Source organism: Marmota flaviventris, chromosome 16 (genome assembly GCF_047511675.1).
Source record: "Marmota flaviventris isolate mMarFla1 chromosome 16, mMarFla1.hap1, whole genome shotgun sequence".
NCBI lineage: Eukaryota > Metazoa > Chordata > Mammalia > Rodentia > Sciuridae > Marmota > Marmota flaviventris.
The window spans coordinates 24,177,061-24,197,603 of NC_092513.1; the positions used below are offsets into that span (position 1 = coordinate 24,177,061).

At 44.0% G+C, this 20,543-nt stretch overlaps 1 protein-coding gene across 1 annotated transcript in view; it reads left to right on the top strand.

The window, feature by feature from the left end:
- The window catches only part of Myo5b (myosin VB), a 307,445-nt gene that overhangs the window by 104,698 nt on the left and 182,204 nt on the right, over positions 1–20,543 (top strand). Inside the window, exons 2-4 of the mRNA XM_071602835.1 lie at positions 3,525–3,635; positions 11,205–11,376; positions 13,345–13,489. Of these exons, the coding sequence (XP_071458936.1) occupies positions 3,525–3,635; positions 11,205–11,376; positions 13,345–13,489 (428 nt within the window). The remainder of the gene's footprint in view (positions 1–3,524; positions 3,636–11,204; positions 11,377–13,344; positions 13,490–20,543) is intronic.

A 20,543-nucleotide genomic window follows, 5' to 3' on the forward strand; every position in this document is an offset into this window, starting at 1 on the left:
CCTGTAACTGTAATGCATGTCCACATGTTACTGTGGAGGTTGACATATGTATGACAGCATCCACACACTTCCAGGTGCCAAGTGGGTACTACCTTTGAATCTAAAACTGGCTTGATCAGCTCTGTGTATCCTACATCCTTTTAAAAGTTAAAGAGGAAATTGGATGCCCACATGCCCTCTAAGTTGGCATTACCTTGTTGCTTATGCTCTCCCTCCCTCCACTAAGTAGCTGCTGCTCTTCTCTGGAACTGTCCACGTCACCCTGTTAGAGTATATTTTTATGTGAATTATTTACCCAAGTAGATGATATGTTCTGAAATTCAGGGGATGCATTTCCATGTTTGTACTTTGATTACATGGTGCTTACCACAATGTATTTCTGTATAAACTAAGTGTCCCATAAGAGCAGGCACACATTCTGTTGATGTCCTGTGCTCAGTGAATGTGTAGTGAGCATCATCTCTATGCTAAGGAGGTGCTAGATCTTAAGGAAGCAAAGATGGTCAATAGTATGCCTGAAATTTCACAGTAATGATGTGAGACTGTTGTGAGGACAAATGACGGCAAAATCGGATACAGCTAATCGGAGAGGGCCATACTGTGTCAGCTCATTGGGGAGCTAGCTCTGGGGACATGGTGTTGAGTGGATGGTGCTGGTGCTGGACTCTATGTGAATAGGGAGGAAAGGACCCTGGCCCTAAACCAGCAAGAATAAGGACAGAAGTCAGCAACCTTTCTGTGAAGGGCCAGGTAATGAGTCTATTAGGCTTTGAGCCATAGGAATTTTTTGAACAATATCATTAAAGTCTGGAAGTAGGATAATGCATAAATGGTTATGGATGTGTTCCAGTTTAACTTTATAGATGACAAAATTTGACTAGACATATATTTTTTCACATTATGTGAACATTGATCTTTTAATTTTTTCAACCATTTAAAAGTTCTAAAGTTTAATTCATGGGCTATACAAAAGTAGGCCTGGTGCCAAATTTGGCCTGCAGATAGTTTGCTGACCCTTTTACAAAGGGAAGTGAGCTGGTGCTGCAGGAGCAGACCCGAGTACAGGCATGTGAGTTCTGATGGAGGTCAGCACACCTTTGAGTGGCCGGGTGGTAGGTCTAGGTGGAAGCCGAGGTCCTGCACTTCCAACATGCTCCCAGGTGGTAGTGATGCTGAGGTCCTTGCATGGAGCAGAGAGCTAAATAAAGTAGCACTACAGTCCCACTTGGTGGGACCTAGTGTCGATTAGTTCTGTGGGTGTGGGGAAATTCAGAAACTTTCTACCTATCCATGGCTTTTGGTCTACTCAAAGACATTTTTATGTAAGTATAAAGATAATTGAACTCGCCCAGGGTAAGAACTTAACAGGGAGTCAGGAGTGACTTATTCCCGTTCTGGCTATGATCACCTATGCAGTGAGAGTGTGGCACACAAGTTCCAGCTGGGCTGGGCCCCCAGCCTCAGTACATCCATTTGCTTCCTGTTGGGATTGCTTTTATCCTTCTTAGTTGTTTCCCTGTCTTGAGCCATTGGGACACCATTTACACTGAGGCTGTTCAGGTAAAATTTCTTGGATGTGCTGACTGGAGGGGAAGTCCCAAGAGTATACCTCAGCATAGTGACTAGAGAACTGTACTGAGGCTGAGGAATAGGACCACTCATCTAAAGCTTAGGGACAGGATCTTGCAAGTCATAGCTGCTGGGTGGATGGTGGCCTCAGACAATGGAGAAGGGATGTTGACAGGTAAGGTTGGAAAATGCTCAAAGTTTACCTTGAAGATTCTTAATACTAAGAAGCTCTCAGGTACTATAAGTATACAGATCTTTGTTTCAAAATGTTATCTTTCTATAAAGATAGAGTAATATTGTCTTACAAGGCTCGGGAGGCAGGGCGAAAGTAAACATTCTGTGGATTTCTTTGTGGTATCAGAAATGAATGATTTTGGCTCCCTACCTGAATTGTGATGTGAAGCATGAAAACTGGTGGATATTTGCTTTCTCATGGATAAGTTTGATTCTATTACTGTAGGACTTTCCTGCTTAGTAATGAAATAAAAATTTAGTAGGGGTCAGGGTCTTATTCTTAAAAAAGCCCAGTGACCACCTGGAGAAACATAATCTTGCAGTGGTTGGGAGGAGGCAGGACCCAAGTGAAGCCAGCTGGCTGCTTACGTACGGGCAGCTGCCTGGCCACAGGGCTTGAAGTTGTCGCTCCACTAGGAGGTGTGGACTGTGCTGACCCAAGCACACATTCTGGCTGACCTGCTAGCTAAGAGCCACTTGTTTCCGGTTTTGTAAGAATATTCTGTGGCAAGAAAACTACGTCTGCATGTGCACAGCTTCTGAAGCAAAGAGGCCCCATGGAAACTGCTTACCTATGCGGAGAACTTGAATCAGTCTGGCAGCTGTGAGGAGGGTGGGGCTAGGGGTGACACCAGTAGATCAAGATGCTACCATTTAGTGCAACATGTGGTATTCTCGGGAGCTTTTGTTACTCCTGGTGAATTGGTCTGACCAGGACTGATGTTCTTGAAGCCAGGTGATTTATTTATTTTAATTTGTTACATATGATGCAATTCAATTCATTATGCTTACAGAGCACAATTTTTCAGTTCTTCTCTGGTTGTACACAAAGTAGTCACACCATACGTGTCTTCATATATGTACTTAGGGTAATGATGTTCATCTCATTCCAGTCTTTGCTACCCCCTAACCCCCCCACCCTTCTTCTCCCTCCCCTTTGCTCTATCTAGAGTTCATCTATTCCTCCCATGCTCCCCCTCGCCCCCATCCCCATTATGAGTCAGTATCCTCATGTCAGAAAACATTCGGCCTTTAGTTTGTTGGGATTGGCTTACTTCACTTAGCATTAGTCTCCAACTCCATCCATTTACCTGCAAATGCCATGATTTTATTATTGTTGAGTAATATTCCATTGTGTGTACCAGTTTCCCTATCCATTCATCTACTGAAGGGCATCTGGGTCGATTCCACAATTTACCTACTGTGAATTGTGCTTCTATAAACATTGATATGAAGCCGGGTGATTCTGTTGAGCAGCTGGGGCTGAGAATGCCAAGTTGAGACTCATCGGGCAAGTCACTGGAGTTTGCTCCAGGTGTCACCACTTGCCTGGAAGGGCCGTGTTATCTCCTGCCAGGGGCTGGCCGGGTTAAACAAGGTTAGGATAGTGTCTGGGGTAGGTCGAATGAGGATTTGGGGGCATGTTTGTGGCTTATACAATGCAAAAATCCAAGTGGCAACTTGGGATGCTGAAGCGTGTTTTGGTTGACCTGTTGTTCGGGAAAGTGGCTTTATCCCCGAATGCAGAATATCAGCTAGGTTTCCCAAATGGGAATTTGTGGATTTCTTTGTAATATCCATTCTGTGGATTTCTTTGTCATATCAGAAACGAATGATAGATGGCTTTAGAAGTTCTAGTGGCCCCTCCTAGATAATGACTCATGTTTAGGACCCTGCATACTTCACCTTGTATCTGAACTTTTTCCATTCTCATCTTTCAGTACACAAGGGTCTGGATCCCTGACCCGGATGAAGTGTGGCGCTCAGCAGAATTAACCAAGGACTACAAAGAGGGTGAGAAGAGCCTCCAGCTCAAACTGGAAGATGAGACTGTAAGTCCTGGCGCTGGGTGTGGGAAGCCAAGGCCTGTGCTGATCAGGACTTGGTGGTACCTTGTGGGCTTGGCTTTCTCCTGGCCATTGGAGCTTCTGAGCCCTTGGATTCTTTCTGTCGATGGCAATGCATCTCAACGTCCTAACCCCAAGGCTGCCCTGGGCATGTCACATAAGTGCCCATTGGGGTTAATAGCTATGAGCACTTGTGGCTGAGGCAAGCATCTTAAGTGGAGTGAGGGCAATGGAGGCCTCTCTGTGGGGAGGAGAGAAGAGGACTATCACGAGGGCCATTGCAGGTAAGGTGGCAGGAGTGTGGGTTGCAGTGCAGTCTGCCTGGGTGGATTCAGCCTCAGCCATCGCTGGCTTTGTGATCCTGGACATGTTAGCAGTTCTGTGCCTATTCTCCCTGGAGAACAGGATGATGGTTTGTCTAGAGCTAGTTCTGAGAATAACATGGGGTAAGATGTAACAGGTACTTCAGGGTAGTGCCTGGCAGGAAGGGTCTCCATATGTGTTGGATGCATTGTTTTGACTAACTTTCAGGTTGTCGTCATCAAAAGGAGATGGAGGTATTAACTCTAAAACTCTCCTCCTGAAAGCTTCCATTCAGTCTCCTTTTCCAGGAGCCATTGGCTACCTCTGATACGTGCATTCCACACATACCAGTGCTCAGAATGAGCACTGGGGCCAGGCAGGTGCATAGGGGGACAGTTGTGACCCCACATTTTGGGGATCGCAGTGCTGGAGGTGACAGTGAACAAGTAATAGAGGTGAGGCAGAGATGCAGTAGGTATGGGAGTGAGGTGTGGGAGGGAGGCTTAGCCAGGTGGGTGAAGGTGCTCAGAGGTCCAGCTTCTTGAAGGCTGCAGAAGGAGCCACTGGAGAGTTGGGTGTGCAGGCTGGGAGGAGAGTGTACCACAGAGCAGTGGGGTGTGCCAAATTCCTAAGTTCACTTTGGATGTGTGCAAGGGAAGGAAAGGAAGTCGGTGCCTCTAGGACCCAGTGGGGAAAGGGGACAGGTAACATCAGACTGAGGATAGAGGCAGCAGTTCATGCAGCGTGTACAATGGCGGGGACCAGGAGAGAAACCGATTGTTAGCAAAGGTGCGGGGAGAGTCGAGATTGTTTTCTGGGGTGGATTCCTTGGGCTGCAGGGTGGGCATTGCTTGTAGGCAAGGTTTGGATTGGTGTGATCAGTGCCTCTCTAAACTCCAACAGCATTAGAAAGTCTGAACCATGTCCTGAAGCCTGCGTTATTTACTGTTGCTGTTTGTCATTCTTTCAAGCTCTTCGGTCTTGCCCACCTTTCTAGATGGTTGGTGATGAACCTGCCCATTGAACAGTGTCCCATCTTGAACATTCTCCTACTGCTGTTTTGTGTCAATATAATTGGGTGTGTTACTTAGTAAAACTAGGGCAGAACAGTGAGTTGGTTAGGAAGTATCAACACCAAGGTCCCCCACCCACACCTTGCTCTTGCGAACAGGCAGGCTTTGCTAGCCCCCTCCAAGTTTTTCAGGTGAGAATCAACTCCCAGCAGATGGAATCCTGTTTACCATGTTGAAAAACTTCCCACCCTCTGCCTGAAACAAAATGAGCCCACCCACATGAATAGTGTCTTCTACTCCAACAGATTTCATTTCAGTTGATGTTTTCAAGTGGGTGGGTGTTTTTAAAAGTTGTACGGAGGTAGTGAGGAATGATCTGCTGTGTTGCTAAAACAGAGCAGATGCTTGCCTCTCTGCTACACTTGGATTTGGCCCTGCATGACTAATCTTGGCAGCTGTCCAGCGTCCATCTCTTCCCTCTCTGGCTTTGAGGCTGGTCAGTGTGGAATTGACAGGAAGCCTGGGGCTGAAAATCAGTAGTGCTCCAGAAATAATGGGCTCTGAGTGTCTGAGTCTGTCCAGGTTACTCATGGGCTGCCCTAACTGGCTCTAGGTGTCATTGGGAGTGACCCAGGTGCTGTGCACCAGAAGGAGTCCAGAGCAGCATGACTGGGTGAGCATTTGAAGCACGCCCCCCTCTGAAGCTGGAACCATTCTCTAAGCACCAAGCTGGTGGAATAGCCACCTCAGTCTTTGCCCCTAACCCCCAAAGGCCAGAGTCTCTTTCATTGCTGAAGCAAAGAGTTAAAATCAGATTCTCTGCAAGAAAGTTTTTCTAACTGTAGCCTTAGGGCAGGACCTTACTGCCAATCTGTCCCCTCTACTTTCAAGGTACCTGGGCTTACTCACTGTTCCAAGATGATTTCCCCGACTTTTGATCCTTCATGATTGCCATAATGAAAACATACTTAACATAAAACTTACCATGTTAACCATTAAGTGTATGGTTGAGGGACATGCACAATGTTGTGCAGCCATCCCACAATCCTTCTCCAGACTCTTTTCATCTTGCGAAACAAATTGTCCTCATTCAATGCTAACTTGTCAATCTCCCTGTTCTTGGCTGCAGTCCCTGGAAGCCACCATTCTACTCCCGATGACTTTAACTACTCTGAGTGTTTTGTGCATAGTAGACTCAAAACAGGCTTGTTCCATCTTGCATATAGTACAGGATGTTTTGTATTATACCTAGTAAGATGGTAACCTATTGGGGATAAGAATGGGCCTCTACCTTTTCCTCCCCGAGCTGTGATGGTGTGAGCTAGCCCTACACCTGGGATTCTGCTGCTAAAATGGATCTGATATGTCAGCAGGTGCTCACCTTGGAGACGTGTGGTGTCCTGACACCTGGCTGGTAGTGGAGCCCTGTGCAAATCGGCTCTCTCCTGGCCCCACCTCCCTCACAAGCAGCTCCCTGCCCTCTAGTGGCTGGGAAAACTCTCCCCCCATCTCCATGATTTACTTCTAAAATGGTTTTCACCTGACTTAAATCTTTAGGTATACATGACAGTGTATTTTGACATAGGATGTTATACACCATGTATGTATACTAATTAGGATTTCATTCTTAAAGTTCTTTTTAGAGGGGCTGGGGATGTGGCTCAAGTGGTAGTGCACTCTCCTGGCATGTGGGAGGCACTGGGTTTAATCCTCAGCACCACATAAAAATAAGATTGTGTCCACCTAAAACTAAAAAAAATATTTTTTAAAAAATTCTTTTTAGATATACATGACAGTATATGTTCACATACTATTATACATATCTGGAGTATAATTTCCCATTCTTATGGTGTGCCTGATGTGGAATTACACTGGTTGTGTATTCATATATGAACATAGGAAAGACAAATCTAACTAGTTTTACTGTCTTTCCTCATCCCATACCTCTCCTTTCATTCCCCTTTGTCTAATCCTGTGAACTTCTATTCTTCCCTCCCACTCCCTTATGAGTTAGTTCCACATAACAGAATATTTGGCCTTTGGTTTTTGGGGATTCTTATTTCAGTTAGCATGATAGTTTCTAGTTCCATCTGTTTACTGGCAAATGACAAAATTTTATCCTTTAAAAAAACATTTTTAATTGTAGAGGGCCACACAATACTTTGTTTATTAATTTGTTATGTGGTGCCGAGAATCAAACCAGTGCCTCACATATGCTAGGCAAGCATGCTGCCACTGAGCTATAGCCCCAGCCCCCCAAATCTCATTCCTACTGGTTGAGTTATTCCACTGGGTATAAATACATTTATCCATTCACCTACTGAAGGGCAACTAGGTTGGTTCCATAGCTTGGGTTATTGTGAATTAAGCTGCTATAAACAAATGTTGGCAAGGATATGGTGGGAGAGATACTCCTACATTGCTGATGGGACTGCACATGGTGCAACCACTGGAAAGCAGTATGGAGATGCCTCAGGAAACTTGGAATGGAACCACCATTTGACCCAGTTTTCCCACTCCTCGGTATATACCCAAAGGACTTAAAATGGGCACACCACAGTGATGCAGTCACCTGAGTTTGTGACCTTGATGGTCCCTCTTAGTGCAAAACCCTGACTGCTTCCTCTGAGAACTCAGGAGCAGTCGGGGTTTGAGAGGAAGCAAGAAGCAGATGAGCTTTACAGAGAGGAATGTCCTCCACCTGTGCCTTGGTGTAGCCAAGCCTGCTTTGCTTGACGTTTGTGGGATTGGGCAAGAATGCAAGTCTTCATCTCTTTGGTACTTACAGACATTTTGATTAAAAATAATTTGAAAGATTAAAAAAAACCCAGGTATTTGCAGCTGTACTGTCTCCACCCAGCTGCCAGTGCAAGGGCCAGCACCTCTGCTTTGGGCATGCTGCCCCTGTGCTTTCGTAGAACACGAGGGTGACAGGTCTCTGTGGCATTGCTCCTCTCCCAACTTGCAGTGGTCAGATACTCGGCGAGCATCTCTGACGCCACAATGAGTAGTGAAGTGGCAGTGTTCGATTCAGATCCCGTCAACAACAAAACACTTTGTTCTTAAGCACCCCCCTTCCCTCTGGACATACAGAAATCTGTGGCTTGGGATGCTGAGCTGGCAGCTCCCCCCTCTTTTCTGCTGCTCTGGGCATTTTTGCTCCTGATCAGTTCTACTGTAACAAATATCACTTGCTTATTTGTGAATGTGTTTGCCCCAAATTGCATACACTCTTGTATCTGCGTGCTTGCAGGGAGTCTTCGAGAGGGGAGTCATTCTGGGGATGCTGCCCTTCCTGCCTCAGGATGTAGAGATGTGGGCTGAGGTGTCTTCAGACTCGCAGTTCCACCTGCAGCTGTTGCTGCAGCTTGAGGTAGGGGTACAGGAAGGTGCAAAGCATCCCTCTGGGTGTCTTTAGAATGGCTCTGGGAGGGTGGTCCAGCAGAGTCCCAATGATGCCACTGACCAAGCAGATGAAGAAAGTGACTAATGGTTGGGCTCTTAAACGTTCCATAAAGACCCATGTGCTAAAGGCTTTGTCACCAGCCATGGTACTGTTGGGAGAAACACTGATGTAGGGGCCCCAGTGGGAGGAAGTTGGGTCTTTGTGGTGTGCCCTTGAACCAAGTCCTGGCAACTGAACGGCTCCTCTGATTTCTGGCTCTGTGAGGTGAGGAGCTTGCTCCACCAGGCTCTTCTGCCATGAAGTCCTACATTACCCTGAGTCCAAAAGCAATGGAGTCGAGCAGCTGTGGACTGAAACAGGCACAATAAGCCTTTGTTCCTCACAAGTTGACTATCTGAGGTATTTAATAACAGTAATGGAAGTCTCACTAGCACAGCTACCAACTCCAGAATTTGTAATGAACTAAAAATCAACCTTCAACGCTCCATTTTTTTTTTCTCCCTCCCCACCTTCTGGAATTTTTATCTGCATCTTCATGATAGTTTACTAGTTTCCTGTATAGAGAAAGCTTAAATGGAACTTTCCACAGAAAAGGCCCTCAGTTAACATTAAAGGGGAAAGAATGAACAGGACACAGTAAAGAGAAGAAAACCAGATAACAATATTATGGGGACATTATTCCAGACAGACTGTTGTCTTTCGTTTTATGAAAATGCTTTATTTAACTTGGCATAACACTCTGGGTAACTAGCTGACCAACTGGGTCCGTCGCATTTCGCCTGCATTCTTTATAGCTCTACTATAAAGATCACTTATAAGATGAATTTGTTAGGACAAGAGTCTGAGTACCTGCTGCCCTGCAGATAGGTGGGACGAGTCTGTATTCACATGACGTCTTCCTATTGCCACACATATCCTGTGAGTGTCTCATTTTTAAGTATGATTATCTGGTAATAGTAATGCTGAATTATTTTATTTGCATCTCTTTGGTTACTGGCCACAGTGAGCAGCTTTTCATGTCATTTATTTTGTGATTTTGTTTTCTATGCCCAACTTCAGTTAGTGCACTTGCTTTTTAAAAAACTGGGTAATAGTATGAATTCTGCTTTGTTCATTCCCTTCTCCAGTTGGACTTTGCAGATGGTGTTTTATGATAAATTTTAAAGTCCTATGTTGTAGTTGAATTTATGAATATTTTCCTACATGTTTCTGGCTTTTGCATCATCCTTCAAAAGTCCTTCTTGCCAAAACCTAAATATTTGCTTACTTTTCTCGTTAGGCTTTAATTTGTTCCATTTTTATTTTGGTCTGAGCCAGAGTAGAACTTTTCTCTTAAGTAAAGGGCTAGATAGTTTACCCCAGCACATTCACTCCTTTTACTCATTGATTTGCAATCTCAACATGTTCAAATTTTCCATAAATAGCTTGCAGTTACTTCTAGATTGGTCATTTCATTCATCTACTTATTTAGCACCTATCACCATAGGACTGTAATTGGTGACTTCATAATGTACCTTGAGTTGGTAGTATGAGGGCCTCTAAAAGTAGGCCATAAGGAGTGCTGATATTTATGTTCTCTTAAAATTGGCTATTATCCTAGCAAATTAAGTCTGTTCATAGAATTTATCTAAAACATTTATATAGAGTAGTGATTCTTAACAATTAGTATCCACAGGCTATCTATATCAAAAGTACTGGGGATGTTAAATTTTAGATCTCTGGGCCCTACTCGAGCATTCACAAAATGTTAAGATGGGCTCAGGAAATTGTTTTCACGAGCTCCCCAGGTGATTCTCAAGAACACCAAGAGACATCTAACACGTAAAATGGGAGCAGCATCTAGGTCTTGATGTTTAAATGTTTAAAAATGGGACTACTATCTTTTAAAAATTACATCTATATATATATAAATACAGAATTATAATTTTTTTTCTCAAACATTGAGCATGTATGTAGTTCCAATACTGCACCAAACAAGAATACAAGGCTAACTTGTTACACTTCAGATTTGACTTAAAATACATAATCCTGCTCCCTAGTTGCACACATATATCCCAAGTTGTTACTGTATTTCAGGTCAGAGCAAAATGGTTGCCCTAGAGGTGCCCCTAGTTAGATTGTGGAGCAACCTATGTGCACATGGTGCAACTTGAGGCCCTTGACAGAGCTGTAAGATAATCCAAATACAAAGAGTGTGGGTTGAGAGACAGTTAAGGGATGTCACAATAAATGTGACCAATCAAGGAAGGTCTTCTAGGTGGGGGAATGAGTACCCTGTGACAACTAGAATTAAAGACACTGGGAGTATTTGATTCTTTAAGATGCAATAGTATGCTCTTACATCTGGTTAAACTCCCTAAATTTCTTATGCCTAGTCTTCTGTGCTATAAATACAAGCTAAATGCTTCAAAATTCAAGGTATCCTGAGAGTAAATAATCAACAAATTTTCTACCAGTGCTGGTCGCTCATGGAATTACAGGTATTTTGTTCAGTTTGTGTTCTTTTATTTATTTTTTGTTATATTGATAATTGAAACCAGTGGTTAATGCATGCTAGGTCAGCACTGTACCACTGAGCCTTTTAAAAATATTTGAAATGGGGTCTCACTAAGTTGCCCAAGCTGGCCTCAAACTTGAGATCGCCTCAAACTTGAGATCCCCCCATCTCGGCCTCCTGAGTAGCTGGGATTATAGGCACAGAACAAGCTTACCTTTAAAATATTTATTACCTATGCTCCCCTGAAGAACAGTGATCCAAGTCAAGACAGGACTTGGAATACAGCTAAAGGCTTTATAACTGCCTTTCTGTGCCTACTGCTTGTGTTTCTTTAGATTCTGGAATATCCAGTTGACGCCCAGAACAACCAGCTACCCTTCTTACGGAATCCGGATATCTTGGTGGGAGAAAACGACCTCACTGCCCTTAGCTATCTCCATGAGCCTGCAGTTTTGCATAATCTGAAGGTCCGCTTCCTGGAGTCCAACCACATTTACACTTACTGCGGTAAGTGGGGCATCTGTTGGCTGTGCATATTTGGGAGTGCCTACAATCATTAGATTTAACTGTGCTCAAGTGGTTCAGAACCCTGATTTTTTTACATGCACCTTTCACCTTGGCCTTTGGAAAGGTTTGTAATCAGTGCATGTGGCTAAATTTGGCTGCCCTAGCCTCTGTGGGATGACTGATGCCAGTCACAGCTCAACTAAAGAAACGACCCATAGCCTGCAGGATGGGTGGTTTGTTTTTTGGTCTCAGGGACTGAATCCAGGGGCTGTAAACCCCTGAGCCACATCCCCATCCTTTTTATGTTTTATTTAGAGACAGGGTCTTGCTGAATTGCTTAGGGCCTTGCTAAGTTGATGAGGCTGGCTTTGAACTCATGATCCTCCTGCATGAATCTCCTGAGTTCCTAGGATTACAGGCTTGGGCCACAGCATCCAGTGGGGTGGCCAGTTTAGAGGACATAAGTCTGCTCTGGTGTGCTGGCTCATGCACATTCCCTTGCCACCCAGCACACAGCTAGAGGTGTGTGCCTGTCTTGTACTTTCCAGTCAAAAGTTCTGCCTTTCTGACTTTGTCACTTGCCTGCGTATCAATGCGATGCTTGATGAATATAGAGCAAGCAAAATCCACAACAGATGCATAAAACAGAGTCCTGAAATTGTCAAGTTTTTCTTGAAATTGCTCCTTTTTTCTGTATTTCAAATGTTTGTTTTTCCCCCTTCTCCTTTGAATATTGGTAGATAATATGGCAAAAATAAGACCCTGTTAATTGAGAAGCAGATAACTTGAGGGTCAGGCTGGGGAGTGAGCCAGGATGCCTCTGCGGGAGTTGTCCTGCTTGTGCAGGAAAGCCCTGGTCACGTTTGGGATCACAGTGATACGTCAGCTGTCAGGTTTTTTTTTTTAATAATTTTGTTTAGTTGTAGATAGACACAATATCTTACATTTTTTTTTAATGTGGTACTGAGGATTGAACCCAATGCCTCACTCGTGCTAGGTGAGTGCTCTACCACTGAGCCATAACCCCAGCCCAGGGTCTTTTTACTTTCCTGTTCTACTTGGGTTTGGAAGTGGTGGGTCAGTGAGGAGGTCAGGGGAGCTGTTCTGCTAGGTTGTAGTGCTGGGGGCGGCGGGGGTGGTTTCCCAAAAGCTCCTTCCTCCCGCCTGTTGGTGGGAGTTTGAAAGATGTGACCAATCATCAGAACTTTCAGTAAGCCCTCCCATAAGATGAATTTAGGAAGCTCTTTTAGGAAACACGGCTCAGTGGCCATCTGCTTCCAATTTAAGGACTCCATCTGAGTCTCCCGAGTGTCCACATTTATCCAAACATGCTTCGGCTCCTCTGGGTTCTGCTGTGTTAGGGAACTGATCTGAGTGTTCCCTCTCTGTTAATCATGTTAACCTTTAGCACATCCCGGGTAAGTGCAGTCAGCATTCCCAATTCATAGTTGAAGCAACCCAGGCATTGAAAGGCTGAACAACTGCTCAAATCACACCGTAATTGATCCAGTAGTAGACCTGAAGATATGTAAAACACACTTCCTATCCATAAGTTGTTTTGTATTTTAGTTAAGATAACCCATACACAAATGAGAAATCCATTCCTTGTCAGCTTTTAATTCTTGCACGGGGTTTTAAATTTCTCTAATACCTATTGGCAGATATAAACATCTTCTTCCCTCTAATCCTACAACACTGCACGTGTCTATTTTATGAACTTAGTTTGTGGAGCATTTGTTATCATGTGGGTATTGCCATACCCTAAGGCTGCAGGATAGCTGGACCCTCAGCTTATCTGCGTTGTTTTTACCAGGGCCTGGAACAAAAGCACACAACTGTCTTAAGTGGAGTTGTTGTGACTGATGCTGTTACGCCCTCATGCTTCAGGTTCCGTGTCTGAACAGGTGCTTTAGTCTGATGCCCCGAGACAGCTGAGCTGCCAGACTCTGACCTCCTGTCTCTTTGCAGGCATTGTGCTTGTTGCCATCAACCCTTACGAACAGTTGCCAATCTATGGACAAGATGTCATCTATGCCTACAGTGGTCAGAACATGGGTGACATGGATCCCCACATCTTTGCAGTGGCAGAAGAAGCCTACAAGCAAATGGCCAGGTGAGGATAACTCGGCACAGACATTCTCCTTGGGAACGGGACAGGAAGGGGAGTTGCTGTTTCTTTACTGCTGAGGCTCACAGTGGAGTAGTGAGACTGGGATTGAAGAAACACCTTGGGAAAAGTCTACATTCTGTTTCCTACTTCATTCTCTCACTTCATTATCTTACTCTTACGAACTGAGAGCAGAGGCTCCTTAGCTTACTTGATTCTTTTGAAAAAGAAAATACAGTCCTTAACATTTCATCTTGATTTTCTGGTGCTCTTTCCTCCCCTGCTGTAGTGGAATCATTCTAGAGCACCTCTGTGAGCTCTACGTCCAGCCTGCTCTACACCTTCTTACTGCAGGATCCTTTGTGAGGGAGGAGGACTCCTTGACAACTTGAGGGTGGAGGTAAAAACCTTTAGTCAGCAGCCTGGAAGCAGAATTCTGATTGAAGCCCTTGAGTAATTTTCAGTGTTTCTCTAGCCATGAAAGATGGGTGCAGGTCTGTTTCATTAGAAAATGGGCTTGGTGATGGTCTCAAGTTGTTGTTGCATCATATCAGGAAAGATCTATTTTTGGGGGGAAATTCATATCCCAGTTAATACTAAAATGTTGGATTCTTTCAGATAGTTCTTGCCACCTCTAGAGAGTGTTTTAATGGACCTTGCAACATTCATACCAAAGTCCTTTGGCAGTTGGACCATTTATACTAACAAGGAGAATGAGTGATCCCTTTGTAGGGGAGATTCTGTTTAAGGTGGTGTGGTTTCATTAAAATTTTTAGGCCAATAAAACTATGAAGGAAGACTTCTATAGACTACTGACCTACGATGTTTCATTCCAGATATTCAGATGAGCATATGAAAGGTCTCTTTCATTAAAGACACAGGAACTATATTCAAAATAAGCAATGGCTTGAAGGAATGGAAAGTAGAATGACTTACAACTTACCTTCAAAATGTGCCACTAAGCTGATTGCAACCTTTGACCTTTCTAATGCCACATGCTGTATTAATCTGATATCAGGGCTTGACTATGAATCTTAGTGGGGCCAGCCTGTTGACTTACACCTCCTGACAGTGTAGCCCCAGATCAGATCTTGTGGTGAGATCACTTAGTGTGTTATACAGCAGACGGCCCTGCTTGGGTGTCACTCTTTTGAAGATCATGTGCATGGCAAGTGGGGGATAGGGCTGGGGACTGGGCAGGCTTCTGTGTTGTGGGAGAATTACTTAAGCCAAGTCTCCATTTGCTTCACATGGAGATAATGCTTCATCTACTCTCAAGGGATTTTTTTTTTTATGGTTCTAAATCAAGGTGGCTATGGCTTGGTTCTTAAGACTTCATGCTGTGCTTTAAGTTTGGATAGCTCTCTCAACCTTGTTCATTCATGGATGCCACTGACACTTGGGGGGGGGGGTGTTCAGCTCATTCTCTTGGCCCATTATACTTACATATGGCAGAAGTTGCTGCCCTTCATACAAGGGCTGCTGTAGCTTGCAAGTCTTCTAGCCTCCAGCCTACCCATGTGCTGGGGTCCACTTGGCTCTGCCTGTGTTCCTCCCTCCCATGCATGAAGCTGGGCCTGTGGTTCTTGTAAACTGGGATTATTTCACTTGTTGGAGGCCTTGTTCACACCCACTGAAGAGAAGGGGACATGGGGGAGTCAAGGGTGGTGGTGGTGATACTGTCTTGTCTCGGGTAATGAACTTGGTAAGTAAGGGGTTTGGATGGTAAAGCTGGACCAGGACTCCTTTAAGGTTTTAAGGCTTATACTCATTTTATTCTTGGGGTCTCAGTTTGTATTGAATAATCTTGAAGTTTTGGTGCAATATTTTCTTATGAAATGTGTTAGAAATATAAGGTCCAGTGCTCGTAGCCACAGGATGAGAGCTGGTTTTGAGTTTTGTTACCAGCAGCTTGTGGTTTGTCATTATTGACCTAACAGATGGATTAGAAATCCCCCAAATATCATGTGAGCAGATGAGGGAGACCTAATGGTCAGCTACAGGCAAGGTTTTCACTGTGTTCCCGTCATGGTCCTTCTCTCTGGAACACTAGAACGCATCCTTTCAACAGTGCTGGCCGACTGCACTGTGCTCTTCCTGACTCGTCAGAACTGTCAGAGTAACTGTAACGGTTCAGGTAGCCAAAGCCTAGCACAGTGCTTTGGAGGAGCCTCCCTAAAATCTGGGTAAAGTAGAAGGTCTGGGAGGCTAAAGTTCTGAATGACAGTCTTGGGGGACTTGCACTCCGTGATTCTTTTTCTCTTGATTGATTAGGGACTGGGTTTTTCATGATGGCTCACACATGAATCCTTCAACTCTAGATACCTAGACACTGTCAGAGTATGAGGGGTTTAATACAGACTTTTAACTCCTCCTCGGAGTTCTAGAAAAAATGTAGCTAGTGCTGGAAGAAAGGAAGAGCAGAGACCAGCAAGAGAAGAGGATTGGTTCCCTGTCCCCATCATGCTCACCAAGTCTAGACTTGAGTAAATGCAGATTCACAGTAAAGAAAAAACTTACAATAGTATGAAACAACATATTTATGAATTTTATCCCTTGCACAGAACCTACAGCTCCCTAGGGGAGGGGAATTGACCTCCACAGCTTAGCTTTGGACCTTGTATTCTTTCCTGGCCCAAGACCCTAAATATCCTATACTTCGTTTTTACCTGCCTCAACTCCAGCCTCGCCCTCTATTAGTGACTTAGCAATAATTTATGAAGTATCATTACTTGGTAGACTCCATACTGGCCAGTAAGAAAGTAAGATCACCCTACTTCAAGCAGGAGCTCAATGGTTAGAGAAGATAGAGATAGGCCCAAAAGGCCTTACCTGTAGTAGGTATAAATAGAAATGGGTGCCATAGGATCATGTGAAATGATTTTGGAGATGGTGTTACAGATGGTCCAAGGAAACTATAGGAGTTTAGGTCCTAATGAATGGTAGGATGCTTAGAGTGAGAAGAAGGCATCTAGGTAGTAGAATAGTGAGGCCATAACTGAGAAGGGGGTCATTAAAAGGCTTGGTCAGAAAATTACAGTGAGATGCTGCTCCCCATCTTCTATACTCAAAAAGTCAAAAGAGTTGGTGAGAATGTGGAGAAATTGAGTCTTCATGTACTGCTAGTAGAAATGTGAATTGATTCCAGCCACCTTGGAAGAGTCTGGGAGTATTTCTAAAGGATTTCAATAGTTCCCGGTGATTCTACCCAAAGAAATGGGAACATACATTCTTGTCAAATTATAGATGTTCACATTACAACCTAAATGTCTATCTCTGGATGAATGGATCAACAAAATGGGGATTATTCACACAATGGTATGCTACCATATTGTTGAAAACATGGCAAGTGAGATAAGCCAGATACAGAAGACCACATATTGTATGACTTGGTTGATAGGAAATGTCAAGAATAGGCAAATCTTGGGGAGACAGTTACTAGTGTTCTCCTAGGACTCTAGGTTTTAGGGGAAATGGGTTGAGGGATGAGATGAAAATGGTTGTGGTAATGCACAACTCTGCAAATGTACTAAAAATCTGAATTGCTCACTTTGAACAAATGTTGAATAACATCAATAAAGCTATCATAAACAGGTATGGTTGGGATGATCCCCAGGCAGGTTTAACCTATACAGTGGGTACATCTGTAGGGAGTTGTGGGCAAGGTTGAAGACAAGGTAAGGCCAGATTGTGGAGACTTCTGGTGGCTTGGGTGAACTTGAGGAATGAAATGTATTTTATTTACAGCTACAAAGGTGGCCAGATGACTTTTGAAAACACTGGATTAATTAAGTGGCCCAGCTTTCTTTTAACAGAGCTTTACAGAGTTAGGTTTGACATGCATTCTGAGTCTAAGATGGTACACATTACTCTGGGTTTGCAAATCGGGTATAAAACTGTTTGCAAAGATTACCTCAAGGGGCTAATGTTCTGTGTAATACTGTTTGGGAAATACTAGCTTAGAGCAATGGAGAAATCATAGAGCTGCTTGGATAAGGACATAATGATACGAGGGATGTTCCAAGAATTTTTCTGATGGGTCCTATTTCATAATGCTTTCCTTCATTTCCAAGGATAAGAGTTCTGTCTTATGAGAAGCTTAGTTTGTTGTGGAACATAACTTGTCAAAGAACAACTTGTATGGAATGAGAAACAAAAAATTGAAAAACAGACTATGTGGCACTACATTTGTTATGTACACTTCACTCTAAGGTATGACTGGTGCCTAAGGAAGACAAAAGTAGCAACTGGAACATTAATGTATCTAATTCTCACATTTGCCACATGAAATTGGTCACCTCATGATATTGATACATAACTTGGACATTGAACAACTCTTGAAGATTATGAAGTTAGTGAATGTGTAGGGATAGAATCCAGACCCAATCTCTTTGCCCAAAGCCCTCTGAATTAGCCAGAAAGCCATGCTACTCTTCAGCTACTCTTCAATTGTCTGTTCATTGGCCTGGACAGTTTTGTCAGATCAGTGATTCTTGTCCCCAGGACACCATTGAGGGCCATCGGTGGAACTTTTCCCTTCTAGTTCACCCACCTGATTCTGCATGGGGGTAGTTCTGCTGTATTAAACAGCCTCATTGGTGGGAGTGGACCATCTTATTGGCTTGACTGGTTCTGGTCTCCTTTTTTGAGCTGTTTGTGTGTTATGTTGCTCTTCTGAACAAGAATGGGATGGGAACACTGCAAAGCAAATCTTTCTGCTCAGGTGGCCAAGGTAATTGAGCACCCACATTCCCCATCTGTGTCGGCTATGTTGCCAAGGTGTGACTAATAATGAATGATGGGATTGCTGTTGCCTGGAATCTTGGGAGGGGGGTGGGAGACTGAAGCTAGATATACCTGTGTCATGAGGCTGGAATGCTGACAGAAACGGAGGCTTGCCTGAGTGGGAGCCATTATACATGTGGGGTTTTGAAACCCATGAGAGTGAAAGCCTGTGTCCAGTGGGAATAGCGGTTCCAGTTAGAAACCCTGGTTGGGCTGTTGAGAGAATCTTCTCAGTTTAGGTTTTACAAATGCAAAGACTAGAGTACTTGAATGCTCTCCAGGGAGAAGTGTAGAAATGAGCATCCATAGTGAACCATGTACCTGCCATTTGGTAAGCAGGCAGTAAAGGTTTTCAGGACGGTGGTATGAGTAGAAATGAGACTCTACTTTAGGCAGTGACAACTCAGAGTAAGCACACTGGCTCCTCCTTGGGCAATGGAGAAATTCCTAATTATGGGTATGTGTTGCAGAAATAAGGTGGAGTAAGGAAGCTTTTTCTTTGGGATTCAAACAAACAAAAGAACTTGCCCTTCGTAGTCACTGAGGTAGAATGCTCTGGTATAGTGTGAGAATAGGCTTGGGACTTTACAGTATCCTCCAGGCTGCAGATTCTGTGTGACGTATCTTTGGAGATGGGGTGGGGAATTATACATAGATGAGCTGGATCTACAGTTAGCGTTGTGACAGTGATTTAAATAGAATATCAGCTTCTTTAATTTTGATGCAAGGTGACTTGTTCTGGGCTCTAAGCAGTTTATTGAAGTGAAGTGCTTCCCCACGGAGCCTCAGGTTTTCAGGATGAGAACAGAGCCAAGTTTTGTCATCTCATAAGTTTGCTGTGCCAAAGAATCCAGGGCTGTGTCCTGGTAATCATGCCTCTCCTGACCTACTGTATGTTGGGCAAACCCCCTGACCTCTGTGGCTGTCACCGTCCTTACTCTTTAATGAGAACATCGACTTTACCTTAGAGGGTTGAGATCCAGTGAGAAGTCATGAGGAACATCTGAAAGTTGTTGGGTGCTGTCAGTCATTGGGGTGCAGATGGCATCACTGGCTGTTGGCTGCAGCCAATGAAGGAATCCCTGGGGGAGTCTAAGTAGGGAGTGATGACTAGCTGAATTTTTATAGTAACATCTGAAACCATGACTCAGCCGACTCTGGGTTTTGGCTGAAGTTTTGTTTCCCTTTCCATTCATTGTGGTTCCAAGTGAAGACTATTCTTAAGTTGCATCAGGACACGGGATAGAAAGTGCTCCAGATACCTGAACCGGGAGCAGCTTTTACTCTTCGTTGGCATTCTTCTTTCTCATGCTCTGAGTGTTGGAGACTATGCAGACTCTCACCAGGATTCTCTGTACCTTTGACCTGTATCTATTCTTCCACGTTCACCTGGGTCTCCTTGTTTGTGGCCTCCTGCCCAACTATGCCAGTGCACACATTCCTCCTCTAGGGGTGCTATAAATTAAGGTCTATAGTATCATTGTGATCCTATCTAATACTAGATAATATTGATTTGTGTCTACATATCAATGATGTGCAACTGGTGTCTTTTGGAAGACAGTGGGCTTATTGTATTTCTAAAGTTTGAGTGCACAAGGAAATTAGTTGTGAATGTGGATAATATTGACATAGCATTTTTTTTAAAGTGGTAAGTAAGTGGATATTGCCATCTCTTTAAAATTCTGCATTTAGAAAAGGACCGTGTAGTTTTCTTTGTCTAATTTCGGTGATCCTGCAGAGATCATGTTTCTAAGAATTATATATTGGCAGGGCACCCAGCATACTTCAGAGTTAAATCCCAAATCAAAACTATGAAAATGTACTTAAGTTCATTAAGGTAAACTCTTTGTTACGTGGGGAATCATAGCACATTAGAAAGGAGCCTGCAGTCTTCTGGTAGAAACTGGTTGCACACATGCGAATGCCAGATACCATTTCACAAGTGGCATATGAGTGCCGCCAGACCTTACTCAGTACAAGTGACTGTCTTGTGTTTTTAGCCACTGGAAAAAAAAATTTTTTGTAGTTGGCAAAATATCATTTTTATTGGTGCTGAGGACTGAACACAGTGCCTCACACATGGCTAGTCAAGCGCTCTGCCACTGAGCTACAGCCCCAGCCCTAGCCCTTTAGCAGCTTTCTCAGGGATTTCTCCATTGCCTAGTGCTCTGGCCCATCTGTTTGCTCTAACCTGTGGGCCTGAGCTCAGTCCTGAACAGTTGTCCAGGACAGTAGGCATTTTCTGAAACATGGCAGTCCCTGCTGTTGGCCTTCT